The sequence below is a fragment of the Podarcis filfolensis genome (assembly GCF_964270895.1).
Source record: "Podarcis filfolensis genome assembly, chromosome: 17".
Taxonomy (NCBI): domain Eukaryota; kingdom Metazoa; phylum Chordata; class Lepidosauria; order Squamata; family Lacertidae; genus Podarcis; species Podarcis filfolensis.
Genome location: NC_139621.1, coordinates 32,452,829 through 32,478,887, shown reverse-complemented (window position 1 = coordinate 32,478,887; position 26,059 = coordinate 32,452,829). Strand labels below are relative to the sequence as shown.

Genomic DNA, 26,059 nt, shown 5'->3' with positions numbered 1-26,059 from the left:
CAATATAATTCCTGGACTTCTGTAGCGTAATTTGTTGTTTTGTCCTTAGATGCGCCCCCCCTTTGGTTCATGAAGGAGGGGGTGTTGGGCAAGGTCTATTGTCACTTGTGTCTTGTGAAGAACCCAGTACACTTTTGATATTGAGGACGTGTTAACACAGCAGCATGAGCGCATGAAGTTTGGCATTGTGGGAATGCACACCAGTGAACATGTTTAGTTATCAAAAAAGAATAACTCTCCATAGATTTGTTGCACTAGGCTTTAAGAACGGGGGCGGCGGTGGAGATCAAGCTTTCCAGTAAAAAGGAACGCATTATTATTACTTCAAACCACACAAGTCAAACAACAATTCTCAGCAAAAAAACAAGTTTTATTGGGGGGAAACCCACAATTTAACAAAAAAAAACCCCAACACATTTATTTCTTCATCGGGCTAAAAGTTATTGCTCAGTAACACACACTAATTTAGGAGCAGCCAAAGTGATGCCCCTCAGATGTTGTTGGACTTAAACTCCCAGTATGCCCAGTGAGAATGGCCAGTGGTCAGGGATGATGGGAATTGTAAGCCAACTGGAAAGCACCATGCGGGCTACCCGGGATAATTCCTATTAAAAAACTAGAAATCTCATCTTACTGTTCAAAGCCTCTAAATGTGAATCAGAACACAGTGAGTCAAACCACCCCCTTTAAAAAAAAAAAGTTACAGTGTAGGTCAGGCTAGTCTTCAGATGCTCAGGCCTGTTCCATTCACAAAAGTATCACAATGAAATTTTAACAACAACCCGTGAGTAAATTGGAAATCGGGTTTAAAAGAAGAAAAATTTTTGGGATTTGAGACGAGCGGGGGGGGATCTAAAAAGGAAGTCAGTCCCCCTCCCTATTGTAGACATTTTAAAACAAGGATTGGGAAGCCAAGGCCCAAAAAGAACGGTATCTTTGCTAAAATCAAGAATTCCATGATGGGAAAGTACAAGAATTGTGCTGGAGGAAGAATTGAAGGAGAAGGAAAATGCACCCCCCTCCCTGGGAACCGGGGCGATTGAGGAGTGAGCCTGGTGAAAAGAGCCGGTGATTTTGACAGCTGTCAAAGTAGCTGTCAAAGTCGGAATTTTAAAGAGGATTTTATTACAAGGACCTTGCTGGTCAAATTTGTTACAACTTGATATAATTTGTTAAGACTTGAATACAAAATGGCGAAAATACGGAGAACAATCGGATTTTTGGAAACAAAGTTACAACAACCCCCCTAGAGGAGCTTCGGGACATTACAAAGATGGGCGTAAGCCGGGAAAAATACAACACTTCGGAATTTCACAGAACTGGTTATCTCCTGGGAAAGCTGCAAAACTGAAACTGAATCTCGTCTACAGGGTGTTTAGACTAAAAGGAGACAACAGAATACCTTACTGAAGAAGGAAGGGACTGAACGCAAGTTTTTGTTCCTGAATAACAACAACCCATGTAGAGTTACTAAACTTCTGAATAAGAAAGTTTTAGCAGCGGAACAAGAGGAAGCTGGACTATAACCTTGAAAGAACAATGGGGGGAATTTTATAATTTGACATTTTTAAAGATTTAGGAATTAATTTTTAAAAAAAGTAATCCTAAAAATGGGAAATAATTCTGCAAGGAGTTGGGGGAAAAATGGGATTGATGGACTTAAGATTTCCAGGCTGGAAACATAGATTGGAGGATAAGGGAAATTAAACCGGGGAAGGGGAGGGAGAATTAGAATCCAAAGGCTTGCAACTATTTTCTGAATTGGTTTTCTTTTTTCTAATATATTTTTTATTTTTTTATACTTTTATTCTGTGTGCTTTTACTTTAATGGGAAAAAAGGGGGACATTGTGGAAAGAAAAGGGGGTGGGCTATGGGGAGAGATCTTTTGCTTTTTTTTTTATCAAGGGTGTTGCATAAGGTTTGTATAAATTTAAATTTGAACAATGGGGTATATAAATTGTGCTTTAAATCAGAAATAGAACTTGTGGAAACAACAATATGAAAGGGGAATACGGTAGGGGTGGGGGAAGGGGGGAGTCCCAGAAAGTGGATGTTTGAAAATAAGGTTCTGAATGTATCTTCATAATTTCTTTTCTTCTCTTTCTGTATTTTGGAAACTTTAATAAATATTATTTAAAAAAAAAAACAAAAGTATCACAATGAAGGTGCTGTGAAAATACTCGGGGGCCAGTGGCTTCACATGGTATAAAAGCTGTTTGCCCTGTTGTTTGTACAACTGTACAGATCCATCTCTGCTTTGTGGCCAGCAAAAGACTCTCCATGCAGACAGTCATATATACATTACAGCCATTCAGTTCCAAGCATGTTCCTGGCAAATAGCATTTGACTGCCAATATACATGAAACTTCCTTCACTTTGATTCAAAAACTTAGATTATGAGGACTCTTGAAACAGCTTAACCACAATAAATGCCTTTTCCAAGATACCTGCCCATATATAAACCAACTCCTGAAGGGGGGACACCAACTTCGATGAAATGGCATTAAATATATCCCTTTGGCTACTGGTTTGCACATTTTTACCATTTGGACCACAGAAGCAGTAGAACATTTGTGAGCTTGCTAGTTCTCGGAACTCGATGTATCACACACAACTTTTTATGAAGCTGGGTAGATTAATTTTAATGGCAAACTATGGTATGTGATTAAGACCCTTTCAGTCTTAAGGATTTTAGAGGGAAAAGGACATTAAGTCATCAACATCATCTCTGAAGTCAAATTGCAAATGAAATATTTAGGACACGTGATGCAATTTCCAAGTTGTTTCCAAATGCAAACACAATTATGCACAAAATACTGGGCTTGAAAAGCTTGCAGGCCTGTTTTCCATAATGGACCATGAGTAGATCACATATTTGGTTTGACCCTGCGCTCGTGGGGTTTTCTACTGCTGTAGTTTCCTAAACTTGAGTGCCCAAAACTGAAAAAATATATAGCCCACCAAAGTTTAATGATGATTAATAAGGAAAATTGTGGCTTTTAAAGCCAGAAGAGAAGCAACCAATCTTTAAAACAAGGTGATGACATGGTAACTTGCACTGCCATTACAAGCAGGTACTGAATCTAGCAAAATAATAATTGCCAGCACACAATTCTCCACTTTTCCATTGTTCAACCTCACTTATTTTAAAGCTTCGTCGCCAAAGTATGAGAAAACAATTAAAAATATATTACTGCAAATGCATAACACACATAAAACACCAAACTATAGTAATAAAAATGGCCCGCATATATTAACAACTTAGCTAACTTATTTTGCGTATGTACATTTTTTCCAGCAATCAGTTGACGCTGTATTGATCTAAAAAGTTAAGAACCAATGAAAAAGTTAAGAAACTCAAAAAACTAGTCTACTTCAAGAGCTCCGGAGCCGACATATTAATCTTTACATACTGAATTGTTCAATACGTGGAGACTTCACAATCCAAGACCCAAAACCATGCTGCTCCAGGTAGGTTTTCAGCAAATATTTCGCTCCTTGGTAGGACTCTGCCATAATCTAAATTTTAAAAGTTCAATTAATAATTTAACAGTGAGGTTGGTATAAAAAAATCCCCACAATGTGTTTTGAAAGTTTGCATACGGCAAGCTTGTTGAAATGCACATGCACCAAAAGGCCTATTTATCTCTAATAAAATTATTATTAACAATAATTATCATCCAAAAATCACAGGGCGGTACACGACATAAAAAACAAAATACAATGTAAGAAATGAAAAGCAATACACCCCCCCCCCCGCCACAAACATATTTAAAAAGACATAAATTGCTTAAACTGCCAAAGGACTGGTTACAGGGAAATGTTTTCACTTGGTGCCTAAATAAGGTGACAAGCAAGTCTCCCTGGGGAGAGCACTCTCGCATAATGTAGCTGGGTAGGAGAGCTGAAAATAATGCCCATATATTTCACATCTGGCAACCAATGCGCCCCTTTGGTTTCATATAGTAAATGGGTAAAAAGGTAAAGGGACCCCGACCGTTAGGTCCAGTCACAGACGACTCTGGGGTTGCAGCGCTCATCTTGCTTTACTGGCTGAGGGAGTAAAGCTTCCGGGTCATGTGGCCAGCATGACTAAGCTGCTTCTGGAGAACCAGAGCAGCGCATGGAAAAGCCGTTTACCTTCCCGCCAGAGCGGTACCTATTTATCTACTTGCACTTTGAGGTGCTTTCGAACTGCTAGGTTGGCAGGAGCAGGGACCGAGCAACGGGAGCTCACCCAGTTGCAGGGATTCGAACCGCTGACCTTCACGGCCTTTTAGCAGCTGTGGTGGCTCATTAGCAGAATTACTGTATTTAGCACTAACTCTGGAAGTTTACAGTCAATTCTGACCCAACTAAGCCTCCTGTCAGGAGTGTACACTCTCCTACCCCACTAACCTATGCAAACTGCCTTTAACCCCCAGCCCCAGCCCTTTCTACAGTTTGAAGCTACTTTATCATGCTACTCCTATCTTTTAAATACAAGATTAAAGCCAATTTAACACATTGGTTAAAGCAGATGGATAGATTACTAAATTTCTTCCCTGTATCATGGTAAACAAATTACCGATGTGCTCTTGTTTTAAAATACAATAAAACCACGTATACTACTGAATTTCTTTCCAGATTAATGAATACTATTGAACTGTGACCTTTAGATTAACAGCTATTCAAATAACAAGATCTGTTTCCCCTTGCTAGCATTAAAACCAAACCAATTCTGAACTCAGTGAATGAACAAAATAGAATTCACGAGATCTGCACTTACAGCAAGTTTCCTTTCATCAAGTCTTACCTTTGCTTCGTGGTACGTGCCCGCTTTAAGTAAATCATCTCTCTTTGATTCTTTAACCACTAAATTGAAACGACTTAACATTGCGGCCTTGCAAAGACGACTTGCCATCGAAATGCCACTTTTGAAGGGTGAACTAGGTATGCAAAATAGTGACGATAGAGAGCACACTAGTGGTTATTTGTCTGAATTCAACTAGTTATAGAGAGCAAAGTTACTGAAAATCCTTAACAGGTTTTAGGGTTACGTGGAAAACCAGAAACCTCTCTTTCAAAGTTATTTTATAGAATGCATAACCAAGATTAAAAGTAAAGGTAAAAGACCCATGACAGTTAAGTCCAGACACGGATGATGCTGGGGTTGTGGCGCTCATCTTGCTTTACAGGCCGAGGAAGCCGGCGTTTGTCTGCAGACAGTTTTTCCGGGTCATGTGGCCAGCATGACTAAGCCACTTCTGGCGCAACGGAACACCGAAACCAGAGCAGTGCACGGAAACGCCATTTACCTTCCCGCCGGAGCGGTACCTATTTATCTACTTGCACTTTTTGGTGTGCTTTCGAACTGGTAGGTTGGCAGGAGCAGGGACCGAGCACATGAGAATAACTTCCCACTTGTTTTGAACAGAGGACGATTAAGCTAAGGTGCTTCTTTCAATTTAATGTACTTTTTGTTATAAACATTTACCTTTCTGTGATCTTCCCATTTAGCCCATCTACGACCTCCAGCGACAAGTCTCCTTGGGACCAATTCAAACTAAGAGATCTGCGTTCCAAATCTACCTGTACAGCGCAAGCAGCAGATACCAAGCTAATGCGAGGTTTGTTCACCATGTAGAACATGGGCAGTTTTGAAGTGAGAGCATCATCTACCCGTTGTTTGATAGCTATTTCCAATCCTCGCGTATCATGGCAGTTCCCATCCCCTAAAAAACATTAAGAACCACACCAAATATTAAGAGAAGATCAAGGCATGCTTCTAGACTCTGAACCTTTGCTCTATGGAGATGTACAGTTACCATTCACACTCTGCTTTAAGCCCCATTCCCATAGAACATTAGTTTTCAGAAGTTAACAAGACACGTAGCACACTGAACACAGATACTAGGAAACAGCCAGTGTTTTAATATTTAATATTGACTGAAAGGAGAGACTCAAGTCTAAACACACAAGGTGCATACTGGATGTGCACTAGGAAGTTTACCACATAACACCAGTCTTGAAAGACCTACATTGGCTCCCAGTACGTTTCCGAACACAATTCAAAGTGTTGGTGTTAACCTTTAAAGCCCTAAACCGCCTCGGCCCAGTATAACTGAAGGAGCGTCTCCACCCCCATCGTTCTGCCTGGACGCTGAGATCGAGCACCGAGGGCCTTCTGACGGTTCCCTCATTGCGAGAAGCAAAGCTACAGGGAACCAGGCAGAGGGCCTTCTCGGTAGTGGCGCCTGCCCTGTGGAACACCCTCCCATCAGATGTCAAAGAGATAAACAACTACCTGACATTCAGAAGACATCTTAAGGCAGCCCTGTTCAGGGAAGTTTTTAACGTGTGACATCTTAGTGTATTTTTGGTCTTTGTGGAAGCCACCCAGAGTGGCTGGGAAACCCAGCCAGATGGGCGGGGTACAAATAATAAATTATTATAATATTATTATTATTACACCAAGTGCAGCTTTCTACCCTGTGCGTAAGTGTTCACAAACATGGAACTCTCTCTCAAACATTACTGGTGTTCACAATCAGAAATGGCAGAGAGGTGATCTTTTCATGCAAAGGGTACAGAATAAAAATACAAACACCATGCGACTGTAGCATACAGATGAACTGATTTCATGTCAATTGGCCCAGAGATTGGATAGACTTAGCTTTCAACCTGTAAATCAAAATTTTTCAAAACTATGTTTTGATTATCTCGAACTACAGTTCCCATTAGTGCTATGGGAACTGTAACCCATGACATCTGGAGGGCACTAGGTTGTGAAAGGCTTTTAAAATGTCGTTTTATATTTTAGTACCAAATTTTGTAAGCTGGTTAAATACTTTGAATAGAAAAAAAAGATAAGACATTTATCAAACTTACAAGCTAAATTTCATGTCACTGTATGTTTCAGAAGCTGTTCTGTTTCGGGGGCCACTTAACAACCCAACAGACAAGCGTGAAAGTATGTGATCAGTTATGATGCATTTTAACAGTATTTAATAAACAGAAGTCACTCACTTACCAACAATGATCCTGTTAACATAAACGGGCTGAATGAAGTGACTTAGCAGGGCTCCCTGAACACCCAGTACTTCCCATCTTGTCAGTTTGTCACTAGCAGACATGCTGCTTATTCTGGAAATTTCAGCAGGACAGTAGACCGTGAGATAAACCTTGCCTTCAACAGCGACATGAAGGCACAGTTCCTCATCAGCTTCAAATGCAGATGCAGAATTGGGACTGAGGCGTCTATAATTAAGTATATAGCACAATAATTAAGATATAGCAGTTTCCCCAGTCATAGCAAAATAGAAGTCAGCCTCTAAGTGAATGCCTTTATACCAGGGCTTTTTTTCAGTCAGAACTTGACGGAACTCAAGTTCTAGCCCCTCTCAGGGACTAAAGGTAGCTGGCAAGGCTCCTTTTGTGCTAGGTCAACAGCTCAAAGAACTATGGTATCTTTGGCTAATAGCGAGCTATCAGCAGTATGTGATTTCCTTCCAACTGACCTTTTCCTATCACCCTGGCAAGCAATAGCATGCTAATACAGTGGTACCTCAAGTTACATACGCTTCAGGTTACATACGCTTCAGGTTACAGACTCTGCTAACCCAGAAATATTGCTTCAGGTTAAGAACTTTGCTTCAGGATGAGAACAGAAATCGTGCTCTGGCAGTGCAGCAGCAGCAGGAGGCCCCATTAGCTAAAGTGGTGCTTTAGGTTAAGAACAGTTTCAGGTTAAGAACAGACTTCCGGAATGAATTAAGTACTTAACCTGAGGTACCACTGTACATGGAAACATACATAACAGGACAGGCTCCACATTCATAACTGTTGTCACAATCACAATATCAATTATTTCTTTCAAGAGGACCCCTTCTCAACCACTAGGAAGCTATGCCTACAAGGGAGATCTTTTAAGGCTTGGATTCTGCAACAGCTAGTCTTCATCTTCAATATGAACGGAGCCAGTTTGGGGAGGCAGGGAGCTCCTTTCCAAGATGGAAACAGGTGGTGCCCACCAAAAAGTGCCCTCTATTCCTGTGGAATGACTGGTTCACAGCCCAGAAAAACCTACTGTAAATGGGTAGAAGTCTGCATACATACATACATACATACATACAAAAGCAAAACATGTTTGGTAATAATTGGCTAATTGCATATGAGTTAATTTATCAAAGAGAGTTCTATCCCTTCAGTTGTGAACAAAGCACTGTAAATTTACACTAACTCAGTGCTTGGGGAAAATCAAAAGATAGATGTTTGAAGCTGTGAAAATAAAATTAACAGCTATCTGTATGAACTGGGCTTCACTTAAATTTGATTTTGCATCACTTCTACGTTACTCTCCCTTTTTCTTTTCAGTAGGTTGGCCTTCCAATAATCCTAACTGCAAACCTCTGCAATAATGTGTTACAAATCAGACTAATCAATATTACTTTCTTGTACAGCAAATACAATGTAAAACCATCTTAATGAGAAAAATCCATCTGCACGAATTAAACTTTATAATGTTGGAATGTCAAAAGACAAAAGTTAAATACAGTGACAAATCTAGAGATTGAAGGAAGAATGGTTCAGAAACCAGAAGAAATCAGGAAGTGCTTCCACAGATACTTCAAAGAACTTTATGCACAAGGGCCTCAGAAAGAGTTGGAGATAGATCAATTTTTAAGGATAAATGGACTACCAAAAATAACCCAAGATAAAAGATCAATCTTGAATTGTAAAATAACTCAACAGGAAATTGAAGGTGCCATTCAGAATATGCAACTTGGCAAATCTCCAGGCCCGGATGGGCTTACCTCCAAATACTACAAGACTTTGAAGGACTACTTGACACAGCCTTTGATGGAGGTATGCAACCAGATCATGGAGGGGAAGAGGGCACCGGAAACGTGGAAAGAAGCATTCATCACATTGATACCCAAGCTAGAATCTGAAAAGACCCAGCTTAAGAACTACCGTCCCATCTCACTCCTGAATGTGGATTACAAAATATTTGCAGACATTTTAGCAAGCAGACTTAAAAAGGTCTTAAATGAAGTAATTCACAAGGACCAAGCTGGCTTTCTCCCTGGTAGACATTTATATGGAAATACCAGAAACATCATTGACATTTTGGAACTATTGCAAACCAATAGGAACACAAGGGCGGTTTTAATCTTCATTGATGCGGAGAAAGCATTTGATAATATATCTTGGAAGTTTATGAAGAAAAATTTGGAAGGGATGGGAGTGGGACGGGGGTTTGAAAATGGAATAGAAGCAATCTATTCAGAACAGAAAGCTAAATTAATAGTGAACAATGTGGTGACGGAGGAATTTAAAATTGAAAAAGGGACACGACAAGGGTGCCCTCTATCCCCTCTTTTATTCATTTCAGTCCTGGAGGTGCTATTGAACATGATTAGGGAGGACCGGTTGGTACAAGGGATAGAGGTCGGAGTGAAACAATATAAACTGAAAGCTTTTGCAGATGACTTAGTTTTGACATTACAGGAGCCAGAACCCAGTACAAAAAGAGTTTTAGAACTTATTCATGAGTTTGGTCGGGTTGCAGGATTTAAGTTGAACAAACAAAAGACTAAGGTTTTGGCCAAAAACTTGACATCTACAGAAACAGAGGGGTTTCAGAGAGAAACAGAATTAAATGTGGTTAAAAAGGTGAAATACCTAGGGATCTATTTGTCTTCCAAAAATTTGAACTTATTTAAAGACAATTATGAAAAATGTTGGTCGGAAATTAAGAAGGACTTAGAAATTTGGTCAAGATTGAAACTTTCCTTGTTGGGTCGAATAGCAGCTATAAAGATGAATGTATTGCCGAAAATGTTATTTTTGTTTCAGACCCTACAGATCGTGGACAGAGTGGAATGTTTTGGAAAATGGCAGAAGGATATATCTGGGTTTGTCTGGCAGGGCAAAAAGCCTCGAATAAAGTTTAAAATACTAACTGACTCGAAAGAAAGAGGAGGGTTTGCCCTGCCGGACTTGAGGTTATATTATGAATCTGCAGCCTTCTGCTGGTTGAAAGATTGGTTTTTGTTAGAAAACACTGATGTCCTGGATCTGGAAGGGTTTGATAATGCTTTTGGTTGGCATGCATATCTATGGTACGACAAGGTTAAGGTTCATAAACTGTTCAAAAATCATATTGTCAGAAAATCAATTTTTGCAGTCTGGATGAAATATAAGGACTTATTAGAGAGTAAAACCCCGAGGTGGCTATCACCAGTGGAGGCCAAGGCTCGAAAAAGACCCAATATGGAGGCCTATTGGCCGAAATATTGGGAAATAATCGAAAAAATTGGAGACAACTGGAAACTGCAGAGTAAGGATAAACTAAAAAATAAGGTGCGAGATTGGTTACACTATGCTCAAATTCAAGAGGTTTTTAAATTGGATAAAAAAGTTGGTTTCCAAGTGGAAAAATCGAAATTGGAGACAGAATTGTTAGAACCAAAAACTAAGGTATTATCGAGAATGTACAACTTGCTGCTTAAGTGGAATACACAGGATGAGACAGTTAAATCTGCCATGATAAAATGGGCACAGGATGTCGGACATAACATTATGTTTGAAGACTGGGAAAGGTTATGGAACAACGGGATAAAATTTACGGCATGTAGTGCCCTGAAAGAAAATATTATGAAAATGTTATACCGGTGGTACATGACCCCAGTCAAGCTAGCTAAGATATATCACCTGTCTGATAACAAATGTTGGAAATGTAAGGAGGCAGAAGGGACATTTTTTCATCTCTGGTGGACCTGCCCAAAAGTGAAGGCCTTCTGGGAAATGATTTACAATGAACTGAAAAAGGTATTTAAGTATACCTTTCCCAAGAAACCAGAGGCCTTCCTGCTGGGCATGGTAGACCAGAAAGTGTCAAAGAAAGATAGAACTTTGTTTATGTATGCTACCACAGCAGCAAGAATACTCATCGCAAAGAATTGGAAGACACAAGATTTACCCACGTTGGAGGAATGGCAGACGCAGTTGATGGACTATATGGAACTAGCTGAAATGACCGGCAGAATCCGAGATTTGGATGAAGAATCAGTCGAGGCGGATTGGAAAAAATTTAAAGACTATTTGCAAAAATACTATAAGCTGTATGAACTTTAAGACAGTGCATGTTTTTGGAAAGGTTACGCTTTAGCAAATATGATTAAGCAAATGGTAAAATTAATGACAAATGAGAAAAGAAGTCAATGTGAATCAAACATTTTATGTTTATTTTAAAAGGTAACAAAGTTAAGATACAATATACTGAATATGGGTACATAATAATGGAAAGTTCCAACAAGGTTTGAAATAAGGTAACAAATTGCTGATATTGCTACTACAAAGAACGCAGATCTGGAAGGTGTGGGGAAGTCCAATGGTTTTCTTTTTTGTTAAAAAAATCAAAAATTGTTTCTTGTATTTGGGTTTTTCTGTATTGTATTGAATTGTCAAAATTATGAAAAGAAACGTAATAAAAATTATTTAAAAAAAAAAATATAATGTTGGAATGTCTAATACTTACAGCCTGGACTTAATCTGAGCAGATCCTTTTGGTAACTGATTCATGTAGAGAAATATGCTTACGTTTGGTTTTAGCGCAAGCAAGTTTGAAGATGGCTCAATGCAAAATATGGACTTATCCATCATGGCAGCATTTTTACTGTAGTAGAGCAAAAGCTGTCTATAAAAATACCTTGAAAGAAGCATAAGTATTTCAGATACAACACAGGATGCATTTAAAATCTGTAGTAGAGAAACCAGGATGAACACAAAACTTTTAGTGTCAAATTACTTTTAGAGTCAAATTACATATTCCCAAGAATTAGCAGGCCCGGGAAGAGCTGGTCTGAGGGCCGGGGCGGGAGTCCCCAGTTGGCTGGGAGGCCCAGGGCATTCTTGGCATGACAGTTTAAGTCCAGTAGACCCCTGGTATGGGTCCCTGACCAGTTTAGCCCTCCAAGGCACGGTACAAGTGTACCCGGCAGCAGTTTTGAGAAACAGCAGCAGCGTTATTTATTTTTTTACCTAAGAAGAGAGCGTCTTGCAGTAACAACAGCATGAGAGTCATGCAATATTCTCCCATCTGGATGACCACATTGACTATAGTTGAATTCACCTGTTCCGATAGCTACCACCTCATGCTGTCTAACTAAAAACAAACAAACAAAACATTTGAGAAATTTAGTTGCCCATTTTGGAATTCAGCTTTGTTTTTATTCGATGATATTTTTAGAGATACTCCCTAGATAGAACAGGGGTGCAGAACTGAATTTGAACAAAGGACTGGAGCCACAAGCTGTCAGCTCCCTGTAGGCCAGTTTGACAGGCCTATCCATCACTTAACATCATACGTAAGATGCAAGCCAGGCAATACAGTGGTACCTTGGTTTATGAACTTAATCCGTTCTGGAAGTCCGTTCTTAAACCAAAGCGTTCTTAAACCAAGGCGTGCTTTCCCATAGCAGCGGGGGGCTCAATTTACAAATGGCACACACTCAACAAGAAGCGGAACATGTTCTGCTTCCAAGGCAAAGTTCACAAACCAAAACACCTACTTCCGGGTTTGCGGCGTTCTTAATCCAAGTTGTTCATAAACTAAGCTGTTCTCAAACCAAGGTACCACTGTATGTGCCAAATTCCTAAGCGACAGCACCTCTCAATATTTCCTTTCGAATTTGACGCTAGATCCTCACCAGTCCCACGCCTAACTTTCAGTGATGAACAAGTGAGCATGGTTTGAGCCAAACCACATCACTGGGGGGGGGGGAATAGGGCGGCTTTATGGGGACCAGAAGTTGCCAATGCTGCCCTAGAGCAATTTAAACAACAACGTTTATGCTTACCTCTTTCAATTATGAAAGCAGCCAGCGAACTGCTACAACTCTGGTACTCTGGATATTTAGCAGTCAAGCTGTTGAATGTTTCCCTGACAGCTTGAGAAATCTTTTCATACGCAAGATGCAGCCCTTCTAGTAAAGTTATAAAGAAAAAGCAAAGAATCAAAATCAGCTGTTTAGAAATATTGGCGATCATCACTAAAGGGGAAAAATAGTGTGCATGAATGTTTATTCTCCTTGGTAAAAGGAGGAAGTGTGGAATAGTAAATCCTTCTCTTGGGAGTCCACAGAGAGTACTTCAAGTAATGATCTGCTTTCTTAAGAATATACAAGTAGTACATAAGCAAACTTATCTTTACACAACAGTTCTTCCGTGCCATTCACTAGATTATGTAGCCTACTGCATCTCTGGTTATATCACCAATAATAGTTGTTTTTAGTTGACCAAAAACAAAGCATAAATGAAAAAACCGGAGTGATAGCTAACTTGAGATGCCACAACAAAGTTCCATCTTTATAAGCCTAACAATTCTACACTTTATACAGCGATCACCAAACCAACACCTGCAGATATTAAGGCACCAATGAAGGTCTTGCTTGGCACCCCAAGCGTGGGTTAGTGGCTCACTTGTAAACCGTGCTATGGAAACAGCAGTTTATTTGGTAATTAAAAAATGAACATGCACAACCATACATTTGATAGAAAAACAGAAAATGCCGACCATAAGGAAGCTTTGAAACGTAGCTAGCTTCAGCTGTTCTTTGGGGTTCAGTTACGGTTGTACTTTCTGAAAGATTCCTGGGATGACCTGCAAAGATACCAAATTGGAAAAAATGAGAAGATAACAACCTAACATGTTACTTAAGAGAAATATATGCTCCTTTAACCAATATATGCTACAAACCAACACAACTGTTCTCTGGAATAGTCAAAGTACTCCACACATCAACTGTCTGCAATACTGAAGGAATGGGTTTCCCAAACCCAAAACTGACTGTGCAGGCAGTTTGAAATAGGCACCAAAATCCCTATTTTTCCTTAGCTAAAATCCATTAACTTGAGCTCTGAGTCAATGTATAAACAAAAACCCGGCTGTATAGACAAGTGCTCAGAGCCCTCTCCTTTATCAGTTTGTGACAGCAAGGATGGCCTTGACTGTACCAGTAGAACAGGGAAGACACGTCTGTGCCTTATCTTACGTCCTGACCACAAAGACGCACAGACCTAGTCCGGGAACAGCGCCAGAGTGTGTTCCTGAAGTTGGTGACCTCTTGCTCCAAGATAAGAGTATAGGAACAGGAATACCCTTTTATGGTCAGAAGTACAGGAAGGAAAACCCTTTTATGGTTAAGAGTGCCGGAGCAGGGACACCTGTGATGTCAACCTGCGTGTACAAGCTGACGTGGCTGGATTCCTGGAGAAGGGGGGAGAGGGTGCCTGGAGGATATATATACTGCATGAAATCTCTCATTTCTTTGGACTTGCTGTGAGCTGACCACGCAAGTGCCTTCTGCTATCCGGAGAGCAGAATAAACTCTTTCTCTGAACCAACCCTCGGTGTCATTTGACTTCCTTCCTCCCATCCAAGAGCAACGCTCACCCAACCAATTGGTAAAGTCCAATAAGGCTACAATACAACTAGACCCCGCGAGGCCAAAACTTTGGAATATTCCGACACACATCATAGACACTATGAAGATTCAAAAACATGGCAGTGCTACTTGAAACGGGGGCAAGAAGATACAGTACTATCTGCCCCTCTTTTCAGTATCCCCAGCGCTAGGGCCCTAATACAGAATAAAAGATTGGGTTAGTCTACGATAACATTGTTCCCCCACCCCTAAACCTGACAGTGAAGAGACAAACATCATAGTAGCAAAAGTACCTGGATTTTCTAGAGGTTTTGGTTCTGTCTCATCTAACTGCAGTAATTCATCAAGAGCAAGTTTTGCGGCATTGGATTTTGATTCCTTCTTGTTTTGCCCCAATCCAGTCTTATACTGAATGCCATCAACCACAGCACAAAATGCAAAGTATGATCCCAAGAGATTACCTTAAAAAGTGCCAAAGGAAATCTTTTTTTAGATAAATGCAACTGTAAAAGTTTTATATTATTATAATTTATGAATATTGCATTTCACCAAATTTGAATTCCGTTGTATCTAATAGCTCAATATTGGTAGAAAACCAACCATTCCAGGGATATGCAGACAGCGCTGCTCTTTCCTAATCTTCATTCTCCAGCCAAACCAAGATGTAGCTATCATATCATTGCCACACCGAACTTCAAGTATGACATAAATTTGAATATTGTTTTCATTTCCAATTTAAATTGGGTTCCTAATCAGTTATTTGGGACTGTCAAATGACAGAAACTTCTTCTAGATAAATGTTTTAGACATCTAGATACCAATTCCCAGGATTATGACTTATGCTTTGCATTTCTAGAGCAGGCAATAAGGATACTAAGTTGCAACCAAGCAAAGGCAAGTGACCTCTCCAACATTTTATGAAGCAATGGCGGTAGCACAGGAAAGGCTGCAAAATATCTAAATGGCAACCAAGGAATAGTATGTCATGGGTCGATTTTAATCAAGTTGTGCAGCCATTGAAATAACATAATAATAATAATAATAATAATAATAATAATAATAATAATAATATTGAAACTAATATTATATGGCAGCTTTGAATGCCACCTGTTAAACAGCACCTGTAATGTCCCAGTACTAGAATAGAGTGGATTCCCAAGAAAGTGATTTTATTTTAAAATATATATATATTTACCTGTTGCTACTGTTTCCTTTAATTCAAGCTGTACGCGCTGCATTTGTGCAAACTGATGCAAAGCAGACACTGGGTTTATATCCCCTCGTTTATATTTTGTGACAAATTCCTTCGGGATTTTCTTGGGAGGAAGTGAAGTGATTGGAACAATGGGTCCTGCTTTGGAATATAGGCAGTCAGGAACTTGACCTAAAATGCATTAGTTGATAATAGCATAAGTCAAAATATTTGCTTGGCAGCTTTTGTCAGTTCATTTTTGGCTATTCAGAAAGTGCTTCTTCACCTTATCAAAAGCATCATGACATTTTCCAACATTTTAAAAGCCATTTTTATTTTCAGGGTTGTTACTTTATGAAGTTTTTATATATGACATTTATGTGGTATTTCTCTCAATGAACAAGGTAATGAGAATCAATCAGGTGGAATGAGATTGAACTGTAGACTGCTTGCACATAAAGCCTATTATGGATACTGGGGAATTCTTGGGATATTTCCACATATAATTAAGGGACTTCAGGCACTTTAAAGACAAACATTTAAAAAGAAAGACACAAATGTGGGACTGTTAAAGACCTGTGAACACAATCCCATAGCAATGCATCTAGATTCCTTGTCTCAATAGGGGTTTTAATTATTTAAGCAAAAACAGATATTAAAACCAATAAAACATGATGAAGCATTGAGATATTAACTGGAAGATCTTTGAACAAGTAGCTTTAAGATAAGCAAAATCAATGTTCTCTCCACACATTTTTTTTTGAGTCTCCAAAAATTCTGATTTCACAGGTATGCGGTCTTAAGAGGTATAAACTCACACAACATTCAGATGGCCAATGAGTATCTTTTGTTTTGGCCAGACCGGTGAAGAAACCTTGCTGTTAAAAGCAAAAACGATTTTGGAGAACAAAAACAAATAGCAGCAGCAGAAATTTGGAAGAGCACAGATCAGGTTAAGACCAGCAGAGTTAAGTTTAAAATGCTAATTTGGCTGCGATCACATCAGACATAGGAAATAGCCTTATTTGAAACACATTTGAAACACTTATGCCACTTTAATAATCATGGCTCACCCGGCCTACCCGAAGTGTGGAAACGGTAGTTGTTAAGGGTACTGGAAACTGGCATGGCAGTTAAAACAGAATTAAAAGGGCTCTAAAATACGTCGTGCGGATGTGACCTAACTCCGATCAGCGTCGGACAGCATGGCAACATCTGGAGAGGCCAGGGCACACCACCTCCAGATATTTTGGCCAGCATTTGGCCACAAAGAGGGGGGGGGACACTGGGTTAGAAATTATTCAAGAAAACTGCCAGAAACTGCCTTTTCCTCCAGAAAGAAGCAAAATCCTTCAGATATTCCCAACAGGAAAAAGCCTTCCAAGACCGTCAGCCAAAAACGACTGTTTACAAAAACCAACACCATACGATTACCTGAGATGTTGGTCACCTTGGAAGCCAAGGTGGAAATGTTAGATGTTTCTGCCGGTAAAAACATGGCTTTGGCGCTCTCTGCCTGCGGAAACAAGGGAGCCGAGGCCTGCAGAGAAGGTTGCGGCGGCGGCTGGGCGGGCAGGTTCTTCTTCAGCATTTGGGCAAAGCTGGGCACTCGGGACGCCTGGGGCCAGTCGCTCGCCATCTTGCCCCAACCTGGAAACAAAAGCAGGAGTTATTGCCAGAGATTCAGGACTGCTGGGGCGTGTGGGCCCAGCCTTAGGGATACCTGCCCGCTCCTAGTAACGCAATAAGGAGGAGGGGGAAAGGAACCCAAACGCCGCTGACTTGACCAGACCTTCCTCAGAAAAGGATTTAAACCGACAACAAAGGTCAAACACACGATCCTTCCACAGACAAGATGGCGCAGCGATGCGCCGGGCCTGTAGGCCTCCCTTCCGGAGCCACGGAATGACGCCACCTTGGCCCAACGGAACGCAGCATCCTTTGGGCCAAACCAACCAATTCCAACAGAAGCCGGGCGCGCAGGCTGCAAAGAGGGGCATGGCTGCTCAAGCTCTCGAAGCACTTTTCGCGGTCCCACAACAACCGCCCGAGGGAGAACGCACTCGCGCCAGGGTGCGCCACTCGCAGGGCCCCACGCGTAACACAGGCAGCTTGTTTCCTTGGTCTCTCTTCCCCTACATCTACCATTGTCCTAGCGGCTCCTGCGGCACCACAAATACTCAATGGTTACTGGTGCCCCTGAAGTGTGTGGGGGCATTTATTTATTATTTCTTTAATTATTTACATCTATATACAGTGGACACTCGGGTTGCGAACGTGATCCGTGCGGGATGCATGTTCGCAACCTGCAGCGGTGCGTCTGTGCAGGCGCGGGTTGCAATTCGGCGCTTCTGCACATGCGCAAAGCACAAGTTAGCACCTCTGCACACGCGCGACCGCCGAAACCCAGAAGTAACCCGTTCCAGTACTTCCGGGTTTCAGAGGTCCGTAACCTGAAAAAACGCAACCTGAAGCGTCTGTAACCCGAGGTACGACTGTACCACTTTTATCTTCCAACGGTCTCAAGGTGGGGTGCAGTGGCCAGATTTACGTATAAGCTAGACAAGCGATAGCTTAGGGTCCCCACTCTCTTGGGGGCCCCCAAAAAAATTAAAGGGAAAAAACCTGGATGTACATTTCCAAAATATAAGATAAAAAACAAGTAAAACAAAACCGACATACAGCAAAAATAAATGGTGTAAGCTCCTGTGATGTAAGTAATGGGCCCCACCTGCTAGCCTGCTCCCTAAAATATCACTGGTTTGCTCATTTCTATATATAGGGTGCCTACAGTCTGCATGGACTGGTCCATAAATTACCATATAGCATATATGCAACACAAAAAACAGCGGCAACTTGTTGTTGACAAAGGACAGCCGGACATATAAAGGGCCCCATTGCCTTCAGTAGCTTAGGGCCTCATCAAACCTAAATCTGGCCCTGGTGGGGTGTATGGTTCTCCCGCCCCTCCCCCCAGCCTGTGAAGTGGGTTAGGCCCAAGGTGGCCCAGGGAGGTACATGGCAGAGTGGGGATTTGAACCTTGCTCTCCCAGGCCCTAGTCAAATACTTTAATAATTGCACCACACTGGCTAGGCTCTCTGCAACCCCTTACAGGCCCCTAACAGATTGTGGGCTGGCAAGAGTTTTATTGGGCCTGGGAGGGTTCATGTCTAGCTTGACTAGAGTGCTTTAAAATGAAAAAAGGCAGCCTTCCTTAGGGTTAGCGTGTCTTCTGAACTCATTTAGCCCTCTCCAAGGGAGGAGATGCACAGCAACATGCTGGGGAGGTGCAAAGGTCTGTTGGGGGGCGGGGACCTGAATAGTGGCATGTGGTGAGTTTTTTTTCATAGAGGAAGAGTTATGTAGAGTTGGAAGGGACCCCCAAGGACATCTAGTCCAACCCCCTGCAAGGCAAGAATATCAGCATATGTTCACCCTAGTCTTAATCACTCTCTCGCTCTCGCACACTTGATTCTGTTATGTATGCATCCTCTACATTGTTCTATTTTCTTGAAATCAATAAAAAATATTTTTTAAAAGATCTGTCAGTTAGCACACATCAGGCAGAGATTTTAAAAAATACATGGAAAGTGCCTTTTTAAAAAAAATCCAAATCACCAAAACACCTGGCTTGGGTGGTTTATGGGACTTTTAAACAAAACATTTTAAAGAAAACTTGGCATCATATCTGAATTAAAAAGAAGGGGGATGAATTCCAGAAACTTGGAAAGACTCAAGGTTAGTAATGGTACCAAAACCTGGCAAAGATCCTGTTATTAGACTCAAACCATTCAACTGCATTAATCAAGATTCAAAAATATTTTCATGCAGACAGATTAGCAGAATTAACGCTTCACCTGGCTGGCAAAAATCAGGTGGGCTTTGTAAGAGGGAGGATTTAAATACTTTAATGTTTTTTTATTTCAGAAAAAGAACTGGCAAATAAGCTTAAATCCATCACTGGATTTCACAATGCATTCCACAATCAGATTTTTTTCCTTTCTTCTCTTAAAACAAATGAGGTTCAATTCCAAATTTGTTCAACTTCTACGTAATTTACAGAAAGGCAGTAAGGCTATAATCAGAAATCATGGTTGGGATAGACACACAAAACAGAGGGGCCTTTTCTTGCCCCTACTTTTTGGAACTTTTGACGATAAGTAGAGACCTTGGCTATAAAAATTAAAACTATTTTTAATTTGCAAATTTAGTAACAAAAGGGAAAAAGGAAAAATATGGCAAAATAGTAATGAAAAACACCCATCGTATATAAAAAAAATAGGGACAAACCACTTTTGGAGGGTGTCATAATGCATGATACAACACACAAGTTAAACTTATCTGCAGATGATATAGCCTTTATGCTTTTCGGTGGGTGAGTGGGACTTCCCAATTTGGTACTCCCATGCATCCAAATTAGCTCTAATAAACAGAATGTACACATCTGAGAAGCAAATGGAATTGGAACATCTCTACAGGAAATCTCAAACCAAAACAATACATCTCTTATTCACTAAAGCAGTATTAAAAATTTGGGTCAGACTCCTCAGTTAGCTTTCTCTCCACTGACATCAATCCTTCAAAATGAATCTGTGCTCTAATAATCATGCTCTATTATTATCACTACTACATTTATTTTAATACACCTCTCTACTTTCTTTTTGTGCCTTGTATTCACATCTTACAAATTACATTTTGCTCCCCACTTACATTCAACTTTTCATTAGGCACCCCCTTCAAAAAAACCCAAACCCCAGCAATGATAAGACAGCACTAAGGTCTCTGAACCACGTAACAATACAAAAGCATTTCTCTGAGTTTCTTTTTAAAGCATTTATGCTTTCCAGCCCATCCCAGAGGTTCTGAAAATATTGACTGATTACAGAGCCATGGCAGCGACAGAAACTAATGCTACAAAGACGACAGTATTGCTTTTATTATTAAATTCATTTTCTTCCCAACAGCAGGTTCCGGGGCAAGCTAAAACCATTTGAAATTCCTAATTAAACACAGCTAAAACAGATTAGCCACAGGAATAGGGAGGGTCCTGAAGACACACTATGCAGGTGATAATCATCAGAGTAAAGTAGTGGGCCTTTAACGTTTGCCAAAAGCCTAGTCAAAGTGCAGACACAAAACCTCAGAGCTGTGGAGATGGAAGGGACCTTAAGGATCATCTAGTGCAACCCCTGCAATGCAGAAATCTTGCCCACAGCCACCCCTGGGTGGGCTCGAACCCCCAACCTTCTGGTTAACAGCAAGATACACTGACCCACTGCAGGGAGGAAATTCCCTAACTTTGGAGCTGCAGAAAAGAATGCCCCCCTCTCACCCAGGCCACCACATTGCTAGTATTTGATCTTCCCTCTACTATTTATGTGCAGTTATTTTGATGTTCTGTACCTTTTAGTACCTAAATAAAAATACTTTTTAAAAAGGCAACAAGAGGCAAAGCACATTTCTGGTTAGGCAGGCCACCTGACACATTTCTAAGAGAAATGACGGCATATATGCACATTAACCTTTCCATCCTCGATTTACTTCCTTTTAAATAAAACCATTAAAAAAAAAGTTTGTATTTTATATATCAAGCATTACTCAACCAAATTCCAAACGGCATTAATGAAGAGAAGGCTTTTTTTTTTTTTAAGTGTCCCTACACAAACATTTCATGTTCAAATTAAACATAAAAAACACTGGCAAAATTTATCCAGAAAACCTACTTTAGAACTGGCGCAACTGAAAGTAGAGACCTAGCAGCCTCTCAGTAAGTGAGGAAGAAGAAGTGAACAGCTGAGCCCCCAAGTACAATTACAAGACCCAAAGCATGCTTTTGCATATCAAAGGCAACTGCTGACACGTGGAAATAGTCAGCCAGCTTGCAACTCCTCCTCACCTACACGCAACTCCCAACCAAGCCCGTCTCAATCTGGGCTCCCTGCAAACAGAGCAGGAGAGAAAAGCAACAGACCAAACCAACTGAAAGGAAAAAAGGGGTGACAGGGAGAGTTCATTCCCCCTTTCTTATTATTTAAAGTCCATTTTTCTTTTATTACCATAACATTTCTCCAGCATTTAAAGGCACCTCTGATCTATTCTTCATACTGTATAATATGCTTAGTATATCCTACAGGCGGAGTATTAAGAAAAGGTTTCTCCCCCTGCTGTAGAAATAATGGTTTGTGCAAGACCTCATTGATGAAGGGGTGTGGTGCAAGAAGATTACATGGGGTCTACCAAGGAGGGGTTTAGGGCTGCGATCAAACCATTTATTTTTGTATGATAAGAATAAGAATAAGAATGAATTTTATTATTTATACCCTGTCGACCTGGCTGGGTTCCCCCAGCCAATCTGGTCGGCTTACAGAATATATAAAACATAATAAATAACCAAACATTAAAAACTTCCCTAAGCAGGGCTGCCTTCAGATGTCTTCTAAAAGTTGTATAGTTGTTTATTTCCTTGACATCTGAAGGGAGGGTGTTCCACAGGGAGGGCGCCACTACCAAGAAGGCCCTCTGCCTGATTCCCTGTAACTTCACTTCTTGCAGTGAGGGAACAGCCAAGAAGGCCCTCAGAGCTGGACCTCAGTGTCTGTGCAGAACGATGGAGGTGGAGACGCTCCTTCAGGTATACTGGGCTGAGGCCATTTGGGATTTTAAAGGTCAGCACCAACACTTTGAATTGTGCTCAGAATGCACTAGGAGCCAGTGAAGATCTTTTAGGACCAGTGTTGTTTGGTCCTGGTGGCCACTCCCGGTCATCAGTCTAGTTGCCACATTCTGGATTTGTTGTAGTTTCTGGGTCACCTTCAAAGGTAGCCCCATGTAGAGCGCATTGCAGTAATCCAAGTGGGAGATAACCAGAGCGTGCACCACTCTGGCAAGACAGTCCGCAGGCAGATAGGGTCTCAGCCTGTGTACCAGATGGAGCTGGTAGACAGCTGCCCTGGACACAGAATTGGAAGCTGTCTGCAGACAAACGCCAGCTCCCTCGGTCTATAGAGTGAGATGAATGCGCAAACCCCAGAGTTGTCCGTGACTGGACCTAATGGTCAGGGGTCCCTTTACCTTTACCTTCATGATGGAGGGAAAGGTTACTCAAAGCAACTTACAAGTTTTAAATGAAACTTAATAAATAATTAATAAATAATGCTTATAAAGCATCTCACCTGCTGGCAGGTGCTTTGCAAATTCACACAGACACCTCACCCAAAGCACATTTGAAACTACAGCAAAGGTTAATCTAGTTAGAACCCCTCGTAGCCCAAATCTAACACTCCAAATGCCTTGTCCTCCATTCACCTGCATGCAGGTGTTTTGTGCTTTAGCGCTGAGCAAACCGTCATGATAAAATAGAAGCTGGGCAACTTGAACGCGTTTTTATTTTTCCGAAGTCCATGGTTCCAGAAAGACTTCCACAACAAGCAAATGCGGCCCTTCCACATTGATCTTTTGGAGTAACCATCTCTGGGTCGGCTTAAAAAGGGCCCTGTGTCCGTGTTTTCAATATATCCCATTAATGGGTGTGTGAGTTTTTAATGCATTTTTTGAAAGCCACTTTGAGTGGGGTTTTTTTCCTTTTACACAACCAAGCGGTGCTATAAATTTTATGAAATGCAGTAAATCAGTTTTAAAATGTGTGGCACCTTTTGAAACAGCTATGCAGGGGAGGTTTCTGTCCCGAAGGGGAAGCTCTTGAGCCTTCCTATTTCTGCAAGGAGAGGAAATCCTGGCCTCTGAGAAAAGATTGAAGATTGCTTAGAAACAGCAAACCCTCAGAGACGAAGGTCGAAATCACGTGGTGTGTGGCTGTTTCCCTCTTGGTTGCAGGTGCGTTTGCAGCTGAAGGGAAAATTACCAGCCAGGAAACCCTAAATTAAAAAGTTATTACAATTTGCCTTAGGTTGATACAAACTGAGGAGGAAAGAACAAGGAAGACAAGTGGAGAAACGAAGCTTCTGGGGGCAGACGCCTCTTGCTCTGGACTTGCCTTGTCAGCCTGGTAGCGTCCACATTTCGCAGGATTACAACTCCCATCAACCCTGGCTAGCATGGCCGATGGCACTTCAGATAGCTCAGTTGGTAGAGCATGAGGCGCTTAACCTCAGGACTGCAGGTTCGAGTCCCACGTTGGGTAAAAGATTCCTGCCTTGATCTAGATGACCCTCGTGGTCCTTTCCAACTCTACAATTCTATGATTTTATTATAGGAATTGTAGTCCAAAACCTCTGGAATGTGCCAGGTTGAGGAAGACTGATCCAGACACCAGCAGGGGCCTCACAGTGCTGTGGGAGGTGTGTGTAATTTTGTTTTGTTTTGTTGTTATGTTATGCAGGTTGAGCTCCTTGCAAACAGAGGGGTGGGGTGGGGGGGAGGAAGCAATAGACGAGTGATAGGGGGGAAAGGGGTGGCAGTGCATGTTATGTATTCAGTGGTCTGTGTCTGCCTGAGCTTGAGTCTGGACTAAGGATTCTGAGCTCCTGTGTTCTGATTCGATACATGATATCCAATCACAGAACAATTCAGGATTTGGGCCTCTGCCATTGGCCGTTAAACTCTGAGTCATGATTCGCAGCTTCGAAGTTTAGACAGCCAATCATGTTGGGAGTGGGAGTGGCCCAGGCCTTCAGAAGTGTATATAAGCAGTTGCTTTGCCCCTGTTACCCAGTTATGTAGTTCAATAAAGGTTCTTGCTGTTATCACTGTGTCTTGCCTCACGGAAACCCACCTACACTTCAGTGTGTGAGCAGGGTTTGCACTTTCTTTTGGTAACAAGGCGCAGGGCCACTTGATGTTGCTGCCTCCTCCTTTGCCCAGCCGGGCTATCTCTTTCTTCCAGGAGAGACAAGGAACCCCCATCCCCGGGCAGAGGTGACTGAAGCTCACACAATCTGGAGGCAGGGGACTTGATCAACTGAGAAACAAGTTGGGCAGGCCTATGACCTGGGCAGGCCGGGTCGTCCTCTTATATACCTGCTGGGATTGACAAGGCATCTGACCCTCATCTTAATCTCATAGCTCTCCTGTAGCTGCCTCTGATTGGTTATCATTTAACTCTCACGGGAAATAATGTCACATGTCATGTGCATGAAAGTTGCCGAACCAATTAACCAACTAGAAGGATTACTGTTAATAGCACCAGTTTTCCTATACTGTAACTTGATATTGCAGAATATGGGCAGGCCTATGGCCTGGGCAGGCCGGGTCGTCCTCTTATATACCTGCTGGGTATGACTTGTGGTGCCTTGTGATCAAGACCCCACCAACCTCCAGTTCGTGTGGTATGAGGGCCAGACCATAATGGCAGCTTCACCTGGCAGTATATCACAGGTGAAACCACCACTGCTCCCGAGTCCCTCTTCCACCAGGGTGAATCTGCCATCGCGGTCTGGCCCTCGTACCAGTCCTGGGCAATGGATTGATACATTGCCCAGGCCTAAACATCAGCCTCCCCCATCTCACTCACATGTTGGCACCTCTTCCTGCCACATGTTTCTTTATGGCATGAATCGTGATACTATGCTCATGTGCTCAGTCACCTGGTTAACTGCTGTAAAAACAGGATGCGAGCATTTATGGGCTATTGGCCTCAGCCAGAAGGAACTTCTTTTGTTTCTCTTTTTGAGATTTGCGAACTACTGAAAGAAATTTCAGCGAAACCAATTGCCATTTAATGCATATTATCATCCCCCCTGAACAGTTCCCTCCCCAGCTGACTTTGCTTCTAGCCCCCCCCCCCTTTGAGTGGTTTCTCTTTTATTTCCACTCCTTTCCCCACAACACATCCTGTTCTCCAATCTGCTCTTCATTGCATTAGCTGCTTGAAGAGCATCAAGGATGTTGTTGTGCCTGGAGTTGGCTTGGTTGGGCAAATGTCTGCTGAGAGGTTCCTTTCAGTCAATAAGCTTCCATTTGCTGCTCACTTTACTGTTCCCGTCAGGTAAGCAACTGATTATTACCACCATCTCTTAACTCAGTGGGCTTTAAACTATTCTAACCTGGGATTCATTTTTAACCCCAAAATTCACTATTATTTTTTGCTTACATGAATAGTTTTTAATGGTACAGTCAAACTATTATTTAGTCAAACTAAATATAAATAATAATAGTCAAACGCTATCCGCCACTTCCCGCAAAAGCAGGGAGAAGGTCTTGGAGTAGCGCACAGGCTGCGTGCAGCCTGTCCGCTGCTCCCAGAGCTGCGGGGGGGTGTCATATTTTTTTCCTTGTCCCCCCCCTGAAAACTAGGTGCGCCCTATGGGCCAGTGCGCCCTATAGGGCGAAAAATACGGTATTTACTGTCAAACTATTATTTATTAGTATTGGCCAATCTTGATTATCTGGGGTTAATCAGGTTGACACATACTCTTTATGAAGTTGCAACGTCTCCCTTTAATTGTAAGCCATCTGATTCAACTCTTACTTTCTTT

At 41.6% G+C, this 26,059-nt stretch overlaps 1 protein-coding gene across 4 annotated transcripts; it reads right to left on the bottom strand.

Annotated features, from left to right (window-relative positions):
- Positions 1-2,616: 2,616 nt before the first annotated feature.
- Positions 2,617-21,564, bottom strand: ADAD1 (adenosine deaminase domain containing 1). Of its 4 annotated transcripts, none has more exons than XM_083593357.1 (12): positions 21,523-21,564; positions 17,060-17,275; positions 15,629-15,817; positions 14,727-14,894; positions 13,563-13,649; positions 12,847-12,972; positions 12,029-12,152; positions 11,526-11,696; positions 7,014-7,240; positions 5,478-5,715; positions 4,797-4,929; positions 2,617-3,520 (listed from the first exon to the last, which is right to left on the bottom strand). In XM_083593357.1, the coding sequence occupies exons 2-12, from the start codon at positions 17,262-17,264 to the stop codon at positions 3,407-3,409; spliced, it is 1,782 nt and encodes a 593-aa protein (XP_083449483.1). In that variant the 5' UTR covers positions 17,265-17,275; positions 21,523-21,564; the 3' UTR covers positions 2,617-3,406. The 4 variants fall into 4 exon arrangements, with proteins under 4 accessions (XP_083449483.1, XP_083449485.1, XP_083449482.1 ...); XM_083593359.1 differs by lacking the exon at positions 21,523-21,564 and adding an exon at positions 21,350-21,501; XM_083593356.1 differs by lacking the exon at positions 21,523-21,564 and adding an exon at positions 17,418-17,716.
- Between the last annotated feature and the right edge of the window lie 4,495 nt (positions 21,565-26,059).

Bases quoted from the DNA above. Each gene is read 5' to 3' on its own strand.
- ADAD1 (XM_083593356.1), bottom strand. From the start codon at position 17,625: ATGCCCCTCTTTGCAGCCTGCGCGCCCGGCTTCTGTTGGAATTGGTTG. The intron at 14,895-15,628 runs GTAAATATATAT...GCACTTTTTAAG, and splicing joins AAAGGAAACAGTAGCAACAG to GTAATCTCTTGGGATCATAC. The intron at 13,650-14,726 runs GTACTTTTGCTA...GTATCTTTGCAG, and splicing joins AAAACCTCTAGAAAATCCAG to GTCATCCCAGGAATCTTTCA.